This window comes from Microcaecilia unicolor, chromosome 2 (assembly GCF_901765095.1).
Source record: "Microcaecilia unicolor chromosome 2, aMicUni1.1, whole genome shotgun sequence".
NCBI lineage: Eukaryota > Metazoa > Chordata > Amphibia > Gymnophiona > Siphonopidae > Microcaecilia > Microcaecilia unicolor.
Genome location: NC_044032.1, coordinates 325,693,301 through 325,717,412, shown reverse-complemented (window position 1 = coordinate 325,717,412; position 24,112 = coordinate 325,693,301). Strand labels below are relative to the sequence as shown.

General features: G+C 44.8%; 1 protein-coding gene across 1 annotated transcript in view; it reads left to right on the top strand.

The window, feature by feature from the left end:
* Nucleotides 1-24,112, top strand: part of DNAH6 (dynein axonemal heavy chain 6) — a 2,906,060-nt gene that overhangs the window by 2,315,758 nt on the left and 566,190 nt on the right. Inside the window, exon 70 of the mRNA XM_030192089.1 lies at nucleotides 7,467-7,605. Within this exon, the coding sequence (XP_030047949.1) occupies nucleotides 7,467-7,605 (139 nt within the window). The remainder of the gene's footprint in view (nucleotides 1-7,466; nucleotides 7,606-24,112) is intronic.

The following is a 24,112-nucleotide window of genomic DNA, read 5'->3' as shown; positions in this document are numbered from 1 at the left end:
TCTGCGCTTATGGCTGGGACCACTATCCTCTGGTCGGACATCATCCCGCGATGGCACGGAGCCGCTTCCAGGCTGTGGTCCAGGGGTGTAACCAAGGTCAATCGCCAGATTGGCAAGTGGGTGGAGCAACTCAGCGGAGCCAAGATATGACACCATTGTGCTTCCCCTCTCATTCATGGGTACTTCCTACCTGATGATACCCATCTCTCGGAAGTAACAGATTACCTCCTTCTTAATGACTTCCAGGAGGCGCTTGAGAGACTTTACTGAAAAGGACTGGAGAAAGGGGGGACCCGGAGGACCTTGATGTTCAGGCCCCCCAGGTTGTGGCGGAGGCACACGAGCTGAGAATTCTGGGATGTGCTGGAACAACAGGTGAAATGAAGATCGGCCGTTTCAGGCAAGGGACAGGAACACTCACTGGTGGCAGACCAATCACCTCACTGGTTAGACATGGCAGGTGGAGCACTGGTCGGGAAGTGCAGTCCTAAGCAGGCGGACGCTCGGCCACGCTGGTGCGGAGTCACGGCTGGCCGACGCGTGGAATAGTGCTGCAGGCTCTCTAGCTGGAAAAGGCATGGCGGAGGGCAGAAGCATCTACAACATCAAGCACAAGGCTCGGGTGTTTCCTAGGGATTGTTTAATGTGTTTTCAATAAAGCTGTGGCCATTTATTCCCAAAAGAAAAATCTGTCTCATGCTTGATCTGTGGGTGCGTTAATGGGAAGAGCGAGAGGGAGGGGGCGAGAGAGTGTGCAGCCTGCCTATGTTATTGGAGAATTTACTATACTGCTAGGCTTTCCAGTTCACAGTGGCTTACAAAACCAAAATAGTACAAAAAACGCAGAGCTACAATAAAATATTGAGACCCCACACTCTTGCAACAATCAAGAAAAACACAATATAAAATATAAAAAAGGAATATCAGGGACCTATAATACAGATACGTGCCAGTCCAATATTTTCAATCTCCCTTGTGCCCAAAAGCTTGGACAAAAAAAATTAGCCTTAAGTTGCCCTTTGAATTTCAGCAATGAGGCTGCCGTTCACAATGCAGCTGGAAGTTTTTTTTTTCCATAAACCGGGAACCAGCCACTGATCCTTGTTGCCTCCAAGCAGGAAAAAAGCACCAATAAAGGATCTTTGAGTGTCCCATACTTGATGACCCATGGCGCTTTTTCTTTTCTGCTGGTTTCTATATATACTACTACTACTACTACTACTACTTAGCATTTCTATAGCGCTGCCAGGGTTACGCAGCGCTGTACAAGTTTAACATGGGGAAGGACCGTCCCTGCTCAAAAGAGCTTACAATCTAAAGGTTACAAACTATGTAGTCAGTGTAGGTATCATGATTGGGGAAGGTGGTTATGCGCCAAAAGCAAGGGAGAAGAGATGGGCTTTGAGTAAGGACTTGAAGATGGGCAGGGAGGGCGCATGACGTATGGGCTCGGGAAGGCTGTTCCAGGCATATGGTGATGCAAGGCAGAAGGGGCGGAGTCTGGAGTTAGCGGTGGTGGAGAAGGGTACAGATAGGAGTGATTTGTCCTTAGAGCGGAGGTTACGGGTGGGAACATACGGGGAGAGGAGTGTAGAGAGGTACTGGGGGGCTGCAGATTGAGTGCATTTGAAGGTTAAAAGGAGAAGCTTGAACTGTATACGGTAGCGGATCGGGAGCCAGTGAAGTGACTTGAGGAGAGGGGTGATATGAGAGTATCGGTTCACGCGGTAGATAAGACGTGCGGCAAAATTTTGGACAGATTGAAGGGGGGATAGATGGTTAAGCGGGAGGCCAGTGAGAAGAAGGTTGCAATAGTCAAGACGAGAGGTGACGAGCGAGTGGACGAGGGTTCGGGTGGTCTGTTCAGAGAGGAATGGGCGAATTTTGCTAATATTATAGAGGAAGAAGCTGTCTGCTGGATATGGGCAGAGAAGGAGAGGGAGGAGTCGAAGATGACTCCGAGATTGCGGGCTGAAGCGACGGGGAGGATGAGGGCGTTGTCAACAGAGACGGAAAGTGGGGGAAGAGGAGAAGAGGGTTTGGGTGGAAAGACAAGGAGCTCAGTCTTTGCCATGTTCAGTTTCAGATGCCGGTTGGACATCCAGGCAGCGATGTCTGAAAGGCAGGCCGAAACTTTGGCCTGGGTTTCGACTGTGATGTCGGGAGTGGAGAGATAAAGCTGGGTGTCATCAGCATAGAGATGGTACTGGAAACCATGTGATGAGATCAGCGAGCCCAGGGAAGAAGTGTAGATCGAGAAAAGAAGCGGTCCAAGGACAGAACCTTGAGGAACCCCAACAAAGAGCAGGATGGGGGTGGAAGAAGAGCCATTAGAATATACTCTGAAGGTGCATTGGGAAAGATACGAAGAGAACCAGGAGAGGACGGAGCCCTGGAACCTGAATGAGGACAGTGTACTTTGACCCTCTCTTCTGCCATTGCCTTGTTGCCTCCAAACATGCTCTCTGAATTGAAGGGAGCACCATAGTGCAACCATTATCAGATCTCAAACTCCTTTCTGGAATATATGGAATTATGAAGGAAGCCAAATAAACTGACGTTGAGCATAGAAAGTGTGGAGGGGCATTTTCAATATGACGTCTAAATCCAATTTCGGACGTCTTGCTGAAAACATCCAAAAATCGAGTGGCTAACATAATAATTTTTGAATCAGAAAAATGTCTTATCTTTTTGTTTTTGAAAATGGTCATTTGCTAAATGTTTTTGTGCTCAGTGTGTCTATCTTTTAGGACCATTAAAAAAAAAAAAAGTCCAATGGAAAAACGCACAAAAACAAGCTATTGGGATGTATTGAGGGGGGCAGCATTCGTTGTAGACTGGCCACACAGACATCCCAGCAGAGCAGTGGGGTACCCTAGGGGCAGTGGTGCGCTGGAGCCAGCTCGCAAGAGCCAGCTGTTAATTTTTTGACATTTTGCAAGCCGGTTGTTGAGGCAGGGCGAGCCAGTTTGCCTCTTCTCCCCTCAAGCCGCAGGGTCCCAGCATATACCTGAAGGCATGGGCATAGTTGGGGGGTGAGGGGGCATTGCCCCCCCCCCAAATGGCTTGCAAGGCAGCATCTCTCCCTCTCTTTCCAACTCCTTCCTGCAGGCTTCTGTGTCACTTTCCATCTTCCGGACTGCAAGCATCGTTAGCAATGTAATCACGCTGCCTTTGTAGATGAGAAGTGAAACAGAAACTAAGGTGAGAGGGGAATAAATACAAATTTATTTATTTTATTTATTTGTTGCATTTGTATCCTACATTTTCCCACCTATTTGCAGGCTCAATGTGGCTTACGCAGTGCAGTAGTAGCAGTCGCCAATACCAGCATGAACAAATACAAAGTGAGGTTATGACAGAATAATGATCAGGATTGATAGGCACATTGGGGGTCATAAGGGGAAGAGTAGGTTATGTCCAATATGAACAAATAAGGTGGAGGGAACATGAAATGATAGGTCACTTCCAGACAGATGTAGAGAAGGAAAGGAAGAAGCCAAGAGGAGAGAAAAGAAATGGAAATGCCAACTTGGAAAAGAATTTAGAGAAGACTGACACGTGGAAAGTGGAAAAGAGACTGGGACCAGCCAAATTAGAAAATTAAAGTGCTCGGACAACAAAGGTAGAAAATAAATATTTTTATTTAATACTTTTTTAAGGACTGAGATGTGCCTGCTTTGTGAAATGATCATCTTTTCTATTTTTTTATTTTGCAGAGTACAGGTCTGTTTCTCTTTTACCAGTGTACGCACTTCTTACAGAGTCTGGCTTTCTTGAGGGAGATCTCTGTTTCAGTTTTTCTGTGGTTCCCTGTTTTGTATAATGATAAAAACCACTGAGGTGGTGGAACAGATGACCACCATGAATAGTCTAGAAGGGAAAAGAAGGAAAGTAGTGGAAGCAGTGGCGTAGCAAGGGTGGGGCAGTGGGGGTGGTCCGCCCCAGGTGCACGCCGCTGGAGGGGTGCAGAGAGCAGCTGCGCGCCTATCGGCTTCGCTGGTTCCCTGCACCCTCTGCCCCGGAACAGGTTACTTTCTTTCCGCAGCAGACGGGGGGGGGGGGGGGCATTGCGCCAGGGGGGGAGTCGTGCTGCACCTGGGGGGGGGTGCGCATCGGCCATCCGCCCCGGGTTGCAGCCAAGGACACTAACACGCAGGTAATTGTTCAAGAGGCTTTATTGGCAATTACCTGCATGATAATGTCCTATGCTGGAAGATCCTTCCACTACTTTCCCTCTTTTCCTTATTTTGTATCATGTGAGGGGTCTGTCCATGTTCTGCATGTGCAACTTAGGTGAAGGATTCTGCTAGCATGTAGCAGCTGTATAGGAATGTCCAGATTGTTCCAGTTTCCCAGTAGCAGGTGTATTGGTGTTGGTTTGGGGGGGGGGGGGGGGTGGCATGGTATGGAGAGTTGCTGATAAGGAAGGAGAAAAAGCTGGGATTTGGAGAAAGCGAACAGAGATGGTGCTGTATCAGGCCTAGGGAAAGTGCACTCTCCCCTTCCTAATTTGTGGGGCAGAATGAGAGAAATTTCTCTTGGTGCTGGCTCATTTCAGTTAAAAAAAAAAAAGCAACTCCATTGCTTTGATATACTGGCTTCATATTCAGTGTTTTAGTCTGGGGTGTGTATTTTTTGAAGAGCCATAATGAATATGTATGTATGCAAATGAATATGCTAATATGCCAAGTCACACCCTTTGCCCCCCCCCCCCCCCCCCCCAGATGAAATGAACAAACTACGCCCATGCCTGAAGGCAGCCACCCTGATGGTCTAGTGGATTCTTCAGGGCAGGAAAGATCCCCAGTCTTTTCTGCCCGCTGCCAGCGCTGACCCACCTGCTGCTGCATCGTTCTTTAAAAATGGCTGCCGAGACTTCCAGCGGTGGTTTCACGAGACTTCCACTGGAGTCTTACGAGGCCGCCCTTGTAAGTCTCGACAGCCATTTTAAAGACTATATGGCAACGGAAGGGTCAGCGCCGGCAGCAGCAGGAAAGACTGGGGAGCTTTCCTGCCCCGAAGAATCCACTAGACCACCAGGGTGGCTGCCTTCAGGTATGTGCTGGGAACCTGCAGTTCAGGGGAGCGGAGAGGAGGCCTGGAGTAGGTGGGGTGGGGATCGTAGGGAGGATCATAGGCGGTCGGTGGCCCAACTGTTTGGGGAGGCTAAAGGGGGTGGGGTTAGGGGTGGGGCCAGGGGTGGAGCTTAAATCTATAATTGTCTGATAACACGCAGAAAAAATAAATAAAAAAAGTCACAATTAATACCTTTTATTAAATTTAGATATTAGATATGTATCATATGTCAAAGAATAAAGTGGTTGCTCAAAGCATATTCTAACCACAATCGCTCAACTGCAAAAGACTATGCACAACTTTGTCCAAAAACACACTCAGAACCTTACTGTACCATAAATATTACACTGGGCAGACCTAATACACCATATACCACCCATACGGAAAATGCAGACTGTCAACAATATGAAACAAGGGATCATATCATCACAATTCTCATGTAGAGCCACAAAACACCCTAATTCATGTTTAATGTGGGATAAAATGCCATAAATAAGTAAATAAATATAAACTTTTAATGTTGTGCACCTGATTCTCAAAGTGGACATATTCCAAACATTATAATGAAAATAAAATGATCTTTTCTACCTTTGTTATCTGGTGACTTTTTCTGATCATGCTGGCCCAGTATCCGTTCTGCTGCTATCTGTCCTCAGTGCAGGTCAGGAAGTCATCCTCGTTAAATATCTCCCTGGCAACCCAGGACACCTCCATCCAACCTCCCCCTGCTTTCCCAGCAGCAAGGTAAACAAACCATAAACCAATTTCTACAACTGCTAGAGGGCTTTCACTGCAGCTCCTGCTGAGAGGATGGAGGTAAATCAACAATTTAATCCCCTCAGAGCAGCTGGACTCCACAGCTGATCCATTCTGCTGCAGCAGGGGGGGGGAGGCTTAGCCTCTCCAAGCCTCTTATACCGGGTGCCTATGGGGAGGATACTGTAAAGAAGTATTTTCAAACATGCCGGCTTATGCATACGGATGTACACAGAGGAAGTATAATAATAATTATTATTAGCATTTGCATAGCGCTACCAGACACACGCAGCACTGAACACCTGACACAGAGAGAAGTCCTGCTCAATAGAGCTTACAATCTAAAAATACAGACAGACAAGACAATTAAGGGTGAGGGAAGTACTGGGTGAGAAGGAACAAGGGGAGGGCAATTGAGCAGAGGCTAGGAGCCAAAAGCAGTGGTGAAAAGGTGGGTTTTCAGCATAGATTTGAAAACAGGTAGAGATGGAGCTAGACATACAGGCTCAGGAAGTCTATTCCAGGCATAAGGTGCCGTGAGGGAAAAGGAATGTAGCCTGGAGTTAGCAGTGGAGGAGAAGTGGGATGACAAGAGATTTCTCCAGTGAGCGAAGTTCACGGGGAGGAATGTAGGGAGAGATGAGAGTGGAGAGGTAATGGGGGGGCAGCAGAATGGATGCATTTAAAGGTCAGTATGAGAAGTTTGAACTGTATGCGGAAGCGGACAGGGAGCTAGTGACGTGACTTGAGGAGTGGGCTAGTGGTTAGAGTGGTGGACTTTGGTCCTGGGGAACTGGGTTCGATTCCCACTGTAGGCACAGGCAGCTCCTTATGACTCTGGGCAAGTCACTTAACCCTCCACTACCCCAGGTACAAATAAGTACCTGTATATAATATGTAAGCCACATTGAGCCTACCATGAGTGGGAAAGCGCGGGGTACAAATGTAATAAATAAAATAATTAACAATTTTGGCGGAAAATATGTCATGCTGTAGAATTTTGAACAGACTGGAGAGGAGAGAGATGGCTGAGTGGAAGACCAGTGAGAAGTAAATTGCAATAATCCAAGCGAGAGGTGATAAGGGTTCTGGTAGCGTGTTCAGAAAGGAAGGGGCAAATTTTGCTAATGTTGAAGATAAAGAAACGACAGGTTTTGGCGGTTTGTTGAATAAGATCAGAGAAGGAGAGAGAGGAATTGAAGATGACTCCAAGGTTACGAGCCGAGGAGACAGGGAGGATATGAGAGCCATTGACAGAGATAGAGAATGGGGGAAGAGGGGAGGAGGGTTTGTTATAAATTGTAATCGGTATGCCATTTGGAGGGGCTGGTTATAGGGACACCCTAACCCTGTTATATTGGTACAGAGATTTTTTTTCTCCTGGTAAAGGGCTTCTAAAACAGACCTCATGTTATGAGAATCAGGTGCTCAACGTTCAGAGTTTCTTTCTATTTATTTACTTATTTATGGCATTTTATCCCACATTAAACATGAATTAGATTGGAACCTGGGAGCATTAAAAAAAAATTCCTGGAGAGAGTAATGCGTTGTCTCATTATTGCTTGTTCTTTTGCTTGTGAAATGTAAATAAAGATATTTTCAAATAACAATATTTCTGTTTTAAAATCCAGGAGAGGAAAAAATTTGGACCACTTGGCTGGAACATCTGCTATGAATTTACTGACAGTGATAGAGAGTGTGCCTTACTTAATCTAAACCTTTATTGTCAAGACAACAGAATTCCTTGGGATGCTCTTACCTATATAACAGGTATTTATAAATGCTATTCTATTTTCAGCATTATTGGTTTAGCATAATATACATATATTTTATGATTATCAAATGCTTTTTATTATTATGGAGTCAATTTCTTTTTTTTTTTTTTTAATTTTTAACAAGAAGCTTTATTGAGAGAAACCACAAAGTACAACTCAAAGCTTTACAGACACTTATCATACAGGTTCCTCTCACAATAATTTGCATAATACATAAAGACTCCTAATGCAATTTTCATAAAAAGCAATAACATTTCTTGTAACATTTAAACCTTTTATATATACCCAGTATCCCCAAAGAAATCCACCCCCCTCCCCCCTCCCTTCCTCTTCTCCATGTCTCATCCCTAAAGAAGATTCCAAGATCCGTGTCTACGGTAAGGATTTGGTCACTGATGCCCAAATCTGTTCCCATTTTGCTAGGGTTTTACTCTCCTTAGCCATTAATTTTTCCATATTACTTATGTACCACACCAAATTGCACCATCTCCGTATTGAAGGACATCCACTCTGTTTCCACATCCGTGCTATCAGCAATCGAGCTGCATTGAAGCAGTGTTTTGCCAGCTGGCCCCCCTGAATAGTGAGCCCCCTGATCGGTTTATTAAATAAAAACACTGCAGGATCCCATGGTATGGTACCCTCCACCCAGCCATGTAACCTGCCTCGCACCAATTTCCAGAATGCTTGTACTTTTCTACAAGACCACCAAATGTGTCCCATTGTGCAAATCTGCCCACAGCCTCTCCAACATAATTTCGATGTCCCAGGATACATATGATGTAGCCTTGACGGGGTGAGGTACCAACGATATATTACTTTTGTACAATTTTCTTGGATATTGATTGCTCGAGAGCTGTGAACTGAGGCTCGTTCCATCTGTTGCCATACTTCAGGGGTATATGTCACTCCCAATTCGTTTTCCCACTTATCCCGGTGTCTACAACTAACCACCAGGGAGTCCCTCAAGTGGCTGTATAACTTAGAGATCAGTCCCTTGGACTCTTCAGTTTCCACACATAATTGCTCTAAAAATGTAACTTCCCCACTTAACTTGCGCTTCAAACCTGCTGTCTGAAGAAAATGAATAATCTGATTATATGCATATTGGTCTTGCTGAGATGGAGTCAATTTCTAAGCGTTCACCATTGTTTTATGCACAGAAATAGGAGCAATTCTATAACTGGACACTACAGTTTAGGCACATAGCGTGCTGAGCGCAAATTCTATAAAAGCATCTGGACATCAATTCTGTTAGAGTACTAACATAAATTTGACATCAAATGCCTATATTTAAGCATGACACTTATACCATGTCAATAGCAGGTATACATATGTACGCCTAAATGCAGCACTTTAGTTTATAAATTACAGTAATAACAAGATAAGTGTTGCCATACTGGGACAGACCAAAGGTCCATCCAGCCCAGTATCCTGTTTCCAACAGTGGCCAATCCAGGTCACAAGTACCTGGCAGATCCCAAAGGAGTAAAACAAATGTTATGCTGCTTGTCCTAGAAATGAGTAGTGGATTTGCCCAAGTCCTTCTTAATAATGGTTATGGACTTTTCTTTTAGGAAATTATCCAAACCTATTTTAAACCCTGCTAAGCTAACTGCTTTTACCACATTCTCTGGCAACAAATTCCAGACTTTAATTACACGTTGCATGCATAAATGCTGGTCCCACCCATGCTTCTCCCCTCTGAACACATTTTTGCATTTATATGCTAAGCAAATTGCATACATCATTTATAGAATAGCACAGAGCACACACCTAACATGGAGGAATGCAAGTGCACATGTACCGTATAAATGCTGATATTCTAAAAATCTAAATGTTCAAAAGGTGCTTAAATTTAGGCACCAAGTTATAGAATAGGGGATATTCGGGTAATTCTATAACTGGGTACCTCCATTTATATTCATTTAGGGTAGTCGGTAGGAGCCTATTCTCTAATGGAACTTAAGCACCTAGGTTCTAATATAAAATACTAGTACAGCCCTGTATTGGTGTGCCTAACATTTATGTATCTGTACTTGCCCCAGCCATAAAGCATACCTAAGTGCAAGTATCTAGATGAGACAGGAATATGCATAAGTTATTCACCTATCTGCTAGCATTCTAAACATTTACTTGCACAATGGACACACAAATGTGAACACCTTATTTATATTTCTCTTTATACACTCACGCAAACTTATGTATATAGAGCTGCTCTACTCATAAGTTTGTGTGACTAGTACAAAGATATTCCCAGGGGTAGATATTGGGCAGATCATGCATAGATCATAAACATAGGCATAGCTTGGGGGGGAGGGTCCAGGAGGGGCATTGCCCCCCCCAAAAAAAAAAAACCGCTGTTCAACTGAGTGCCTCACTCTCCCTCTCCTGCCCAATGCTTTCCAGTATTTATCTCTCTCTCCCTCCTCCTTCCCCGTTCTGCTTTATCCTTTCTTGGAGGCGCATCTGCTCCTCTCAAACCTGTACTAGCCCTGTGGCTTCTTCCCGGTGCAGCCACTGTGAGCAGAAACTAAAACTAGCCAGTGCAGAGTCCTGTACTACAGTGTTTCCAGCCAGGCTCTGGCTCTGGCTGGACTGCCCCCTCTGATACACTTCCTGTTGCCACGGGGATGGTTCTGGTAGAACTTGGCTAGAAGCATTACAGCATGAAACTGGGCACTGCCTTTCTGGTTCTTGCTCACAGCAGCTCTACTGAGAAGGAGTCAAAGGATGCGAACAGACTTGAGGGAAGGGAGTGGATCTGAGGGGGGGGGGCAAGAATTGGCAAAGCTCAACAAAGAAGGAGGGGGGAGAGAGAGATGCTGGAATATGTGTGGCAAAGGAGGGAGAAGAAAGATGGCAGACAGTTTGGGTTGGGAGAGGATATGTTGGACACTGGAAAGAAGGGAATAGGGAGACAAAAAACAGGTTTGAGGGGAGGAAGTGGACCGCAGGGTTGGGGGGGCAAGAAGGAAAAATGCTGGATGGGAAAGGAGAAGAGAGAGAGGTAGGGGGAATGCAGTAACATGTGGGAAAGGGGAGGGAGAAATAACCTGGCATACTGTTTAGGGTTGCGAGAGAAGATGCCAGCTTAAGGGGCCAGTGAGACATGGGCTCAGAGCACCCAAGTGTAGGGGTACCGAAAGCTTGCCTCACTGGATTGCCTCTTCACAGCAGTGTTTTGCTTTCGGTTCTTTTGGGTATATCTCTGTCAGACATATACTATAGAGGCGATCAAAAGTTATTACATAAACTTTATTTATGTCTTACATAAATCTTACATCACCACTTGAGTTGCAGACATCTTCACCAGCTACTGGGAGGTCCCGGAACAGTCAGCCGGAGAGGCATAGTGGGCCTGGGCAACATATCTGTTCCGCAGGAGAGACCTCTGTCTGTTTGTCTTTGATCTCCCGTCTTTATACCTACCAATAAACATGATCTCATCATTTAATTCAGTAAGACTGACGTGTATTTGAGGATGTGGCAATTTCCTAATGCATCCCCTGGAACTGGCCAGGTTCCCAGGAACTCATTTGAAATGCCATCTTTAGCCCTAAGCATGTTTTCATTCCATTTAGTGAAAATCAGTACATCATTTAATATGATAATGCTATCAATTCCTGTCTTGGGAGTCCATTATGTATTTTCAAGAGAGCATTAAATATGATAACAGTACTTCATTATGTACTTTCAAGAAACATTAAATATGATAACAGTACTTAGGCAGAACTGGTTTTGCTTCCCAATTACTGGCATCACCACCCAATCTCCACTAAGATTCCGTGGACCTATTCCTTCTAAACAGGATTCATTTGTGTTTATCCCACGCATATTTGAATTCCATTACCGTTTTCATCTCCACCACCTCCCGTGGGAGGGCATTCCACGTATCCACCACCCTGTTCGTGAAAAAATACTTCCTGACATTAATCCTGAGTCTGACCCCCTTCATCCTCAATTCATGTCCTCTAGTTCTACCGCCTTCCCATCTCCAGAAAAGGTTTGTTTGCGGATTAATACCTTTCAAATATTTGAACGTCTGTATCATGTCACATGTCTTTTTACATCTTTAGCGAGATACAGCCTCCAAAACTGAACACAGTACTCCAATTGGGGCCCAATGACTTGTAGAAGGGCATCAACACCTCCTCTCTTCTGCTAGTTATACCCCTCTCTATGCAGCCTAGCATCATTCTGGCCATGGCCGTCGCCTTGTCACATTGTTTCTTCACCTTTAGATCCTCGGACACCAACACTCCAAGGTCTCTCTCCTGAGTCAAGCTTACAAATCTCTCCCCTCCTATCTGGTATCTCTCTTTTGGGTTTCTGCACCCCAAGTGCATCACTGTACACTTCTTGGCATTAAATTTTAACTGCTAGACCCTCGACCATTCTTCAAATGTTCGGAGATCCCTTCTCATTGTTTCTACTCCCTCCAGAGTTTCCACTCTATTGGTTATTTTCGTGTCATCCACAAAAAGGCAAACCTTTCCTTCCAACCCTTCAGCAATATCTCCCACAAATATATTAAACAGAATAGACCCAGCACCGACCCTTGAGGAACTGTTACCACCCCTCTCGGCTGGACTGTAGTGATTTTGTTTTTTTTTTTTTGTTACATTTGTACCCCGCGCATTCCCACTCATGGCAGGTAATGGAGGGTTAAGTGACTTGCCCAGAGACACAAGGAGCTGCCTGTGCCTGAAGTGGGAATCAAACTCAGTTCTTCAGTTCCCCAGGACCAAAGTCCACCACCCTAACCACTAGGCCACTCCTCCACTCTATGATGTGCTCCCAGATACCTGTTGTTGTAGTCGTGGCGAATATCCAGGGAACACACACTCACAGCCGAGAGAATGGAACAAATAAACTAATCTCGTCCTTTACTCTCAAAGAATAAAGGAGGAAAAGAAGCTAAATTTAGGATTGGTTCCTGAAATGGAAGGACCAAACTTTCAGATTTGCAAAATATTTTTTTCTTTATTGAATACAAATGCAAGCAAATTTTCATTCAAATAAACTCTAATTCACAATTAGTGTGTGGCTTAATAGAACTGCAATAACATATTCAACATTCAAATGTAGAACTGCATGTATACCCTTAACTTTTTCTGTTTCACCCAAAAAGGCAGAAAAGAACCTTTTCAGATAAGTATTTAAATTGTCTTTTTATCAAAATGAGATATTTATTATTCTCTTTCCTGATGTAAAAATTGGAGTCTGTGTGCACTATTGGTGACTTTGCAGGGATCTCATGGATTTTTAATATCTGATGTTCTGTTCCTTGGTTTTCCCTTAAGATGTTGTGAAAAAATAATATATTCCTTTCAACACCCTTGACAATGTCACTTAGCTGTATTTGGATTTATTTAGGTGATGTCTTTCTTGCGTTGGAGCTCAGCCGGAACCCTTTCGAGGACGATTCACAGAGTTCTTCTTCCTAAACCTAACTTATAAAGAAAATAATTAGGGAAGCAAAATCTTAAATTCCCTGTACTTGTCCAGGAACTGACTCCACTCTGGTGACAATTAAGCAATTCTCAATACTGTGGCCACACTCTCTAATTGAAATAAAATAAGTTAAAGGTTTTCTCACTACAAAACCTATTTCTCACTGTTGATTCCCTGTTCTTTAAGCTCCAGCAGGCTTCAGCACTGCATTCAGAACCATCACTCAGTACACAGTCCCTATTCCAATGATGTTTCAACATTTCATCTCACAAGCCCCACTCCAATACATAACATTACTCTGCATAGCTATCAGATCAATCTGGAGCATACAGCACACTCATACAAAATTAGAGCTTAATCTGCCACCTCAAGCTTTGTTGCTGCAATCAGAACATGTGCACAAAACACACCTTCCACACAGACATTGCCTACTAGCAACATTCTCCAAATATCAGATTCACCTCTCAGTCCTTCCAAAATCCTTACACATTTGTTTTCCTGACACCCTTATAGGCTTTCTCATATAGTACAATTCCCACCACAAATCAAAGCCTCTCTCAACCTAAAATGGTAAATCACGTATCTCTGGAAATTCAGTGCTATACTGGAACATTCACACTCACCTCAGCTCACTTCCAATATCAAAGTACCCTTTTTCAATGTCACTTATTTCACTTTAAACTCATAAAATATACTTTTATTTCTTACATTTCACACACTCAGCATACATTTCTCTCCCAGTCATTCCCTGCTCTCGTCTTCAGTTCACTCAGCAGTCTCCCTGGCAACCAGGGTTGCCAGGTGGAAAATTTTTTTCCCACCCAAACCAGCCTAAATCCAGCCCAAAACCCGCCCAAACTCAAACCCCGCCCCTGACACCCCCACCCCCGGTGTCATCACCCTGCCCCCGCCGTCATTGGCCCCGCCTCCCCGTCATTGGCCCCGCCTCCCCCGTCATCGACCCCCGCCCAGAACGTCCCTAACCCCGCCCAAAACGTCCCTAACCCCGCCCCCCGCGGCCGAAAAAAACGCCTAAAAACCGCCCAAAAGACAAAAAAAGAAGCCCAAAAAACCGCAACCCGCCGCGGGCAAAAATTTCCCGCGGCGGGTCGCGGAAAACCGCCCACCTGGCAACACTGCTGGCAACTCACCCCCCCTAGATGAAAATCTGACATCACTCAACCAATCAGCTTGTCAGCTAAAGACTGTTTTTTTTCTCTGATCTGTTTAGAATCTTGGCTGCTCTCCCTCCCCCATAGAAGTTACTGCAAAACTTCCTATATAGGGAGTTTCAAAGTCAATTTTAACCTGACTTGTACCCAAAACAGCAAGGAACATTTTATAGTACAATCCCCACCCAATCATGGGTTATTCTTTTGTAAAATAAAACCATATTTAAGAAACATCTCACACTTCACCTAACTCCATTAATAATTTCCAAACTAACTTTAAACCTTTTCCAGCCAGCAGCATCCACCAAAACCCTGGAACAGCCCCCTCAGAGCCCCAGGAAAAAAACATTTAATATATGTTACCATATTTTACAGAACTCCACTGCTCACCTTCCTTTCCTCAGAGCGGATTCTGTTTACCACCACCTGCCTGCTGGTCAACCAGTTTCCTATCCAGTTCACCACTTTCGGTCCTAAGTGCAACCTTTTCTTATTCCCGAGTCTTCTGTGGGGGACTGTATCAAAGGCTTTGCTGAAATCCAAGTAGATTACATCTACCGCACATCTTTCATCCAGTTCTTTGGTCACCCAGTCAAAGAAGTCAATAAGATTCGTTTGGCAGGATTTTCCTTTGGTAATGCCATGTTGCCTCAGGTCTTGTAACATGTTGGCTTCTAGAAAGTTAGGTGCCGCTGAATATCTGTGACTAGTGTGAGAGTGCAGGTGAAAGGGGATCCGGGAAGGCACGAAGAAAGGGGGTGCAAGGAGCCGGGGAATCCCAACGGGGCAGATTTCATGTGCACAACACCCACATTCAGAAAGCTGGGCTACCGGAGGCAGAGAGGTTGGCTGGGTTAAGGAAGAAGGGGAGGAACTACCAGTCCCAGAATCCTTCTCTTCCCCACCCGGCTGTGCAAGAGTTAGGGGAGGAGATAGAATATTGGGAAATGGTCTCTGAGGAAGGTGATGAGGGCCAGCTGGAGAGATTGGGGGCGGGGAAAGTTGAAGAGGAGGATAAAATAGAGATTACTGAAGGGCTAGAGGAGGAACAGATGGAGATTGGAGCTCTGGCTCAAACCCGAAAAGCTGCTGTAAGAGGGTGGCTAGCTGTGCCTTGGAGAGACTGGTGGAAGACTGGCAGAGAGAGGCTGAGGCGCTGGAGAAGATCTCTACTAAAGAGGGAACAAGTGCAGCCCTGGGAGAGAAAAAGGGCTGGGCACAATTGAAACCCCAGCCTGAACCAGGTGGGAACCAAGCTGTGTAACTGTGCTGTAAGGAGGTGCAAGAAAGACTGTGTAAACTGTTTCCTACTGAAAAGGTCTGGGCTGCAACCATAGGCGGTCGGTGGCCCAACTGTTTGGGGAGGCTAAAGGGGGTGGGTTAGGGGTGGGGCCAGAGGCGGGGCTTACATCCATAATTGTCTGACAACAGAAAAAAATAAGTAAAAATAAGTCACAATTAATACCTTTTATTAAAGTTAGATATCAAATATGTATCATATGTCAAAGAATAAAGTGGTTGCTCAAAGCATGTACTAACCACAATTGCTCAACTGCAAAACACTATGCACAAATTTGTGCAAAAACACACTCATAAACCTTACTGTACCATAACACTGGGCAGACCCTAATAAACCAATATACCACCCATACGGAAAATGCAGACCGTCAACAATATGAAACAAGGGATCATAATATCACAATTCTCATGTAGAGCCACAAAACACCCTTTTAAGGTGGAAAGTGTTCCCAATGAGCTCCTTTTATGAATGACTATATGTAGATCCTTCAAGAGATAGTGTGTCATGATTTAGGCTCTAAAACCCTTTCTGATGATTTGGTGCCACCTTAGTAAGGCCAATACACAATCTCTCCACTGCAAAACACTATACACAAACTTGTGCAAAAACACACTCATATAGCCTTACCAAACCATAACAGTACTAATTCCAAGGACAGGACGAGCTAAACCTTATGTGTGGAAAGGCAGCACTGTAATTACACGGGACTCTAAAACTCCAGTGTACAACCTAGTGAAACAAAAAAAACCCCAAAAAGGGCTGAAAATACTACACGCTAGCAGAATACTGCACCTTGATCACACATGAAAAATACATGACACAACAGATATGAAGGCAAAATACTGAACTGGAAAGTTACCTCAAGAAGTCAGACTCAGCATGCAGCAATACTAGAAAAATTGAAATTTACATGCAAAACATCACAGATGCACATTTCCAAAAGCTGACATATTCCAGTTAATAAATTCTGAATAAAATACTTTTTTCTACCTTTGTTGTCTGATCATTTAGTTTTTCTATTCGCTTTGGTCCCAGTGTCTTCTGTTTTATGCAGTGTCTTCTTTCCATTTGATATTTTTTCTCTCACCATGTCCACCATCCTCCTGTGTCCTTATGCGTCCTGTCTACCAACTGTAGCCATGTCCCTATCCAGCTCTTAAATTCAACAGTTTTCCCTCCATCCATTTCTCCTCACTTCCCTCCATCCATGTGCATATACTCCCCTTCCCCTCCATCCATGTCCAGCACCTTCCCTCTTTCTCTCCTACCATGCCATCCAGTGTTATCCCTCTTTCTCTCTCCATCCTTCCACCCATTATCCTCTCCCAATCCTTGCGTCCATTGTCTTCCTCTATCTCCCCTTCCTTCTAGACAGTTCTCTCTTGACCCTTTTCCATTCAGCATGTCCTCTCTCACCCCATCCTTCCAGTGTCTTTCCTCTTTCCCTCCCTACCAGAGTCTTCCCTCCTTCCAGCATTTTTCCTCTTTCTCCCTCCTTTCATCCAGCCAGCATTTCTCAGTCTGACAGCTAGGGTCTCCCCCAGTTTCTCCCCAGCAGCTTCTCTCTCTCTCCTGCCCATGGCCCCTCTTTCTCTCCCCATCTCTTTCTGGCTCTCCCTTGCTTTTTTTTTTCCATGTCCCTGGCTCTCCCCTGCTCTTTTCCATGGCCCCTCTTTCTCTCCCCATCTCTTTCTGGCTCTCCCTTGCTTTTTTTCCATGTCCCTGGCTCTCCCCTGCTCTTTTCCATGGCCCCTCTTTCTCTCCCCATCTCTTTCTGGCTCTCCCCTGCTTTTTTCCATGTCCCTGGCTCTGCCCTGCTTTTTTCCATGTCCCCTCTTTCTCTCCCTATTGCTCTCTGGCTCTCCACTGCACTGGCCATGTCCCCTGGCTCTCCCCTGCTCTCCTTCTCTCCCCTCCTACCGTTTCCAGCCAGTGGCCACGTTCTCTTCTCTCCCTCCGGCCCGGGCCTCTTTAGCTGACAGAAGGAAAAGAAGCGCGGGGCCGCAGCAGCGTTCAGACATGCGCTGTCGGCTCTGCCGGTCCTCTACCCCCGGAACGGGAAATTGACGTCACGGGGCAGAGACCGGCAGAGCCGACAGCGCATGTCTGAACGCTACTGCGGCCCCGCGCTGCTTTTTCTTCTTGTGCTGGCTCTGAGAGAAGCGGCAGCAGCGGATCAGCTGCATAGATGTCGTTCCTGGCTGCCGCTGCTCAATAGAAGCGGCGGCAGCAGCAGAAGAAGATTTCGGCAGGGGCAGGCCGCGGGGAAGGTCAGAGCTGGGCTGGGGAGGCTTAGCCTCCCCAAGCCTCTTATACGGGGCGCCTATGGCTGCAACCTACTAAGCTACTGTGTTTTTTTCTTTCTGATAATGTACTGTTCCCTAAGAGAAGTAATCTTAGGTCAAGTGAAGTGAAGTTATATGGACTGTTTTGAACCTGACTTGTGCTTTGGGTAGCAAGCCCTAAACAACCTGGAGTTAAGGTGTGCCTGGCCGATTATGGTGACCTGAAGCAAGAAAATAAAAGCCCTTACTTATAAACGTTGTGCTTTAAATGTGCCTCTGTGAAAGGGAACGGAGGGAGGAAGGAGTCCTGGAAGTTCTCAGGGCCTGGAGCTGAGGCTCAAAGCAGCCAGATTGCTGTGGAGGGAGGCAGCAGCTGTGTGAAGAAGAAGGCAGCTAAGCAGGGTCAAGCCTGGTTGGGTCCTGGAAGGGCAACCCAGCTACACTAGGGACCCCCACCCTCACAAATGGTCCAGCATTTACCTTCTCTTCCCCCCACTCCACAAATAGTGTAGCATCTCTCCCTCCTGTCTCTTCTCCAGCCGGCAACCAAGCATCAAACTTGTCACTCTTGCGCCCCCCCCCCCCCCCCCCCCCCCCATATTCTAATTAAAACTTTTCTTGTCTCTAGAGATCAGTGGCAGTGAGCAGCAATTCATACATCTTACTTGCACCAACCCCAGAGCCTTCTCTGATGCTTCCCACCTATGCGGAAGCAGGAAGTTGCATCCAAGAGAAGGCTCCAGGGTTGGCAGTGGCAGGCTATATGAATTGCTGCTTGCTGCCACCAAATGCTAGAGACAAGAAAACTTCAAAGGTACACCAAATTAAGCTGGCCCAACTCCCACGGCACATCTAGTTGATAAACACTGCAGTAAATGACAGCAGATTAAAGACCCCCCACGGTCCACACAGTCTGCTCAACAAGGTGGCTAGAGCCATTCCTGCCACTCTGTGTGGGGCCCCAACCACTCATGCATAAACACTGGTTGTCAAGGCTCCACCATGCCAACCATATAGGCAGCCAAACATGAACGAGTCTTGGCTATGATCATATCATTCCCAAGTATTGCTGACAGTATTCAGCTTAACAGTCAAGAGGTCTTCCCCTCCCCTATGAGCTACACAGTATCCTAACTCCCTGCTCGTGACTATAAGGTGATCTACTACACTGGCGTTGCCAAAGCTTCACAGCAAGAAGAAGCACAAAAGGGCCTCCAAGACTGGAACAATGGTACAATCTTTAATGAAATGGACCCGACACGGGCCGTGTTTTGGCGCAGAGAAGTGCCTGCCTCAGGGGTCAAACCAGTTTTCTTTTTAGTAGGAATTAATATTCCAAAATGTCCTTCTAAAAACATGTCTAAATCAGCAGCCGATTGTACCTGACACTTCCAAATGCAGTAATGAATTCCAATAAACTGATTCCCTCTTGATTCCCCCAATGCTGGAGTTGCCGGAGCTGCTGAATCTTCTTCAGTCTTTTTGCCATTTGCAGGACACAGAACATAGAAGTCTGACTAGCATCAGCTGTAGATTCTCCATGCTGGATTTGGTGAATCTTCTTTCAGTCTTTCGCCATTTGCGGGATACAGATGGTAGAAGTCTGTCCGGCTTTGACCTTAGGTCCCACTACTCTTGCCCAACTTAACATCTCAGCAGATGCCTATTTAGGCATCCCCTGTGTTTATCCCACACAATTTTTGACTTTACTACCTCTCCTGGAAGGACGTTCCAGATGTCCAGTACCCTCTCTGTAAAAAGTATTACCTGATGTTACTCCTGCGTCTACCTCCCTGCAACCACCATTCATGTCTTCTACCACCCCTACATCTCTGAAAGAGGTGTGTTTGTATATTAATACCTTCAAGTACTTAAATGTCTGTATCATATCACCTTTCTCTCTCCTTTTCTCTAGTATATACATATCCAAATCCTCCAGTCTCTTCTCAACCTTGTACCATTTTTGTTGCCTTCCTCTGAACCGCCTCGTCTTTTTTTGTCCCTGAAGAGATAAGACCTCCAAAACTGGACACAGTACTCCCAAGTGGGGCCTCACCAGTGACTTGTATAGGGGCATCAACACCCCCTTTCTTTCTTTATTTTATTTATTATTTATTTATTGCAGTTGTATCCCACATTTTCCCACCTCTTTGCAGGCTCAATGTGGCTTACAATACATCATGAATAGTGGAAACATAAAAGAAAATATATATTTGGCATTACAGGAGGATCTTGGGTTACTTGATAATGATAAAACATATTAGTAGATTTAACAATCGAATATTGTAGTCAGTTCTGGATATTTGTACAGGAATTCACATTTGATGATCTTTGTGGTATACCCTATCAAAGAGATGGGTCTTCAGTAGTTTGCGGAAGTTAGTTGTTAGTTCATAGAGCATCTTTAAGTTGCACGGTAGCGCGTTCCAGAATTGTGTACTCGGGTAGGAAAAGGTTGACGCATGCGTTAATTTGTATTTTAGACCTTTACAGTTGGGGAAGTGAAGATCAAGGAATGTGCGGGATAATTTTTTTGCATTCCTGGGTGGTAGGTCTATCAGGTCTGACATGTAAGCTGGGGCGTCTCCGTGAATGATTTTGTGAACTAGTGAGCATATTTTGAACGTGATGCATTCCTTGAGTGGGAGCCAGTGCAGCTTTTCTCGTAGGGGTTTTGTACTTTCATATTTTGATTTGCCGAATATGAGTCTGGCTGCAGTATTCTGAGCTGTCTGAAGTTTCTTGATTATTTGCTCTTTGCAGCCAGCATAGAGTGCATTGCAGTAATCTTCTGCTTGCTGCGCCTCTCTCTATGCAGCCTAGAATTATTTGGGCAACAGCCACCACCTTGTCACATTGTTTTGACACTTTGAGATCCTTAGACACTATTACCCCAAGGTCACTCTCCTGATCCATGCACAGACTGCTTTTTTGGATTTCTATATCCAAGTGCATCACTTTGTACTTCTTCGCATTAAATTTTAACTGCCAAACATACAACCATTCTTTTAATTTTTGTAGATCTCTTCTCACGTTGTCCACTCCCTCTGGAGAATCCACTCTGTTGCAAATCTTGGTGTCCTCCACAAAAAGTCAAACTTTTCCTTCTAACCCTTCAGTAATGTTGCTCATTCCACTATTTACATTTCTATCCTCCAAGTAAACTCCATTTACCACCACCCTCTGCTGTCTGTTAGTCAACCAGTTCCCAGACCCAATTCACCATTTTATGTCCTAACATTAACCCACTAAGTTTATTTATGGGCCCCCTATGAGAGACTGTGTCAAAGGCCTTACTGAAATCCAAGTAGTTATCCAATTCTCTGGTCACCCAGTCAAAGAAATCAATCAGATTTCCTTTGGTCAAACCATGTTGCCTTGGATCTAACCTGTTCGATTCGGAAAACTCTCTAGCCTTTCCTTGAGCAGCACCTCCATTACCTTTGTAACCACTGAAGTAAGACTTACTAGCCTATAGTTGCCCGCTTCTTCTCTGTCTCCACTTTTGTGAAGAGGGACCACATATGCTGTTCTCCAATCTCGATCGTCCCCCGTCTCCAAGGATTTTTAAGATGACCTACCAGAACCTCTCTGAGCTCCCTCAAGATTCTGGGATGGATCTTACCTGGCCCCATAGCTTTGTCCACTTTCAGTTTTTCAAGTTGTTCATAAACACTTTCTTCCGTAAACAGTGTAATATCATCTTTATTTTTATAAATAAGGACCAAACAGAAGTATTTGTTAAGCACATCTGATTATTTCTCATCACTTTCCACATAGCATTCATAGCAACATTTAGCCTTGCAATTCCATTTCTAGCCTTTCTCCTTTCACTAATATACCTGAAGATTGAAGAGTGGAGGGTGGCCAATGTAATGCTGATTTTTAAAAAGGGTTCCAGGGTTGATCTGGGAAATTACAGACCAGTAAGGGAAAATAGTGGAGACTATTATAAAGAATAAAATTACGGAACAAGTAGAGAAACATAGTTTAATAAGACAGTCAGCATTGTTCAGCCAAAGGGAGTCTTGCCTCACCAATTTGCTTCATTTCTTTGAAGGTATTAATAAACATGTGAATAAAGGTTGATATAGTGTATCTAGATTTTCAGAAAGCTTTTGACAGAGTTCCTCATGAGAGACTCCTGAGAAATTTAAAGAGTCATGGGATAGGAGGCAATGTCATTCTGTGGATTAGGAACTGGTTATTGGACAGAAAACAGAGGGTAAGGTTAAATGGCCATTTTTCTGAATGGAGAAGGGTGAATAGTGATTTGAATTTGAAAATTGAATTGAATACACTGAAATCTTCTGCCCAGTGTGCGGCAGCGGCCAAAAAAGGAAACAGGATGTTATGAATTATTAGGAAAGGGATTCAAAATAAAACCAAGAATATTGTAATGCCTCTGAATCACTCCATGGTGTGACCTCACCTTTAGTTCTGGTCACTATATCTCAAAAAATATATTGCAGAACTAGAAAAGGTTCAAAGAAGAGCAACCAGAATGATAAAAAGGATGAAACACCTCCCATAAGAAGAAAGGCTAAAGAGGTTCGGGATCTTCAGCTTGGTAAAAAGATGGCTGAGGGGAATATGATTGAGGTCTATAAAATCCTGAGTGGTGTAGAATGTGTAGAAGTGAATCAAATTTACTTTCAGAAAGTACAAAGACCAGGGACATTCCATGAAATTACCATATCATATTCCCACAAGACCTGCGGTGTCATCAAGGTCTCACCTTCCATTTGTGGTGGTATTGCACACAAACAAAACACAGTCCGCTATTCATCTCCATTTTCCTTCACCTTTTATCAGAAAGCCTCCTTATTTTCACCCCAACCTCCCCCACCCCCAGGCAAGTACCAGCTTAAAACACCTCAAACCCCCATCCTCCCACCCATTACCTCCAAGTGTTCACTACAACAAACTGTAAGGGAAGGGACCAGGTGGGAAACCACTTAGCACAAACCATCACAGACTCCCTCCCTCAGCCACCCATCATCCAAATCTCCTCACACAACCCCTCCCCCAATGAAATCACTCAGCATTCCCACTCTTCACTCTTTATTTATTTACTAGTAAAAAAGGCACGTTTCTGACACAAAGGAAACGGGCGCTAGCAAGGTTTTTCTTGGAGTGTGTATGTTTGAGAAAATGTGTGTGAGAGTGACTGTGTGAGAGAGAGAGAGAGAGAGAGTGAATGTGTGTGTGTGTGATAGAGAGAGAGAGTGAGTCAGGGAGGGTCAGATTTCCTGGAAGCTCCCAGCAACCAGGAGAGAGAAGAGTCTTATTCAAGGAAAGAATCCATGGAGTACGTGGAGGAGGGAGAGAGCCTGCCACTAGATCTTCCCTGCCTGGAAGAGCACACTACCATGGAGTGGGAGAATACAAATGCATCCTTTTCCAGCACATAAGGGCAGTGTGGGAGGTCACAGATGTGGAAGTGCTGTGAAGAGGGAGGTGAATTGCTTGCCCTGCTCACTGCAGGGCATCATCTGTGCTAAGAAGAGGAAAGGTGAATGAAGTATTGTTTTCCTTTGTGGATATTTTTCTATGAGAGTTTGTTGGAACTGTTCTGTTATAGAGAAAAGCAGGTGGAACTGTTAAAGCACCCTTCTTAGGGGGGGAAAAGGTCCCCTCTTGGACGGAAGAGGGCAACCCCCACCTGGCCTTTGAAGGGGGGGGGGGAGTGAGCCATCTGAATTGGGCCAGTGTTTTTCCTGAACCAAGCCTGGACTTTTGGGAACTGCATTGGGATTCTGTGTGCGGAACTGAACTTGAAATAAAACTTTTTGCCGTAAGTCCTAATTGCAGTATTGTACCTTACCGGAAACCTGTGCAAGGAACAGGACTTCCGACTACAACCCAGAGCGGAAGAAGCAGATCCCTTTACACCATGTTGGCTTTGTCTCATTAATCCATGCTTTTGAATATGCTTTGTAATCTAGTGGTTCAACTGATTCTTTTGCCAGCTTTTTGCTTTTAATATACCTAAAAAAAATTTTACTATGTGTTTTTGCCTCCAACACAATCTTTTTTTCAACGTCCCTCTTTGCCTTCATTATCAGCACTTTACATTTGACATGCCATTCCTTATGCTGTTTCTTATTATTTTCAGTTGGATCCTTCTTCCATTTTCTGAAAGATTTTCTTTTAGCTCTAATAGCTTCCTTCACCTCACATTTTAACCATGCCGGTTGTCATTTGGTCTTCTTTCCTCCTTTTTTAATTTGGAATATATTTGGTCTGGGCTTCCAGGATGGTATTTTTGAACAGCATCCATGCCTG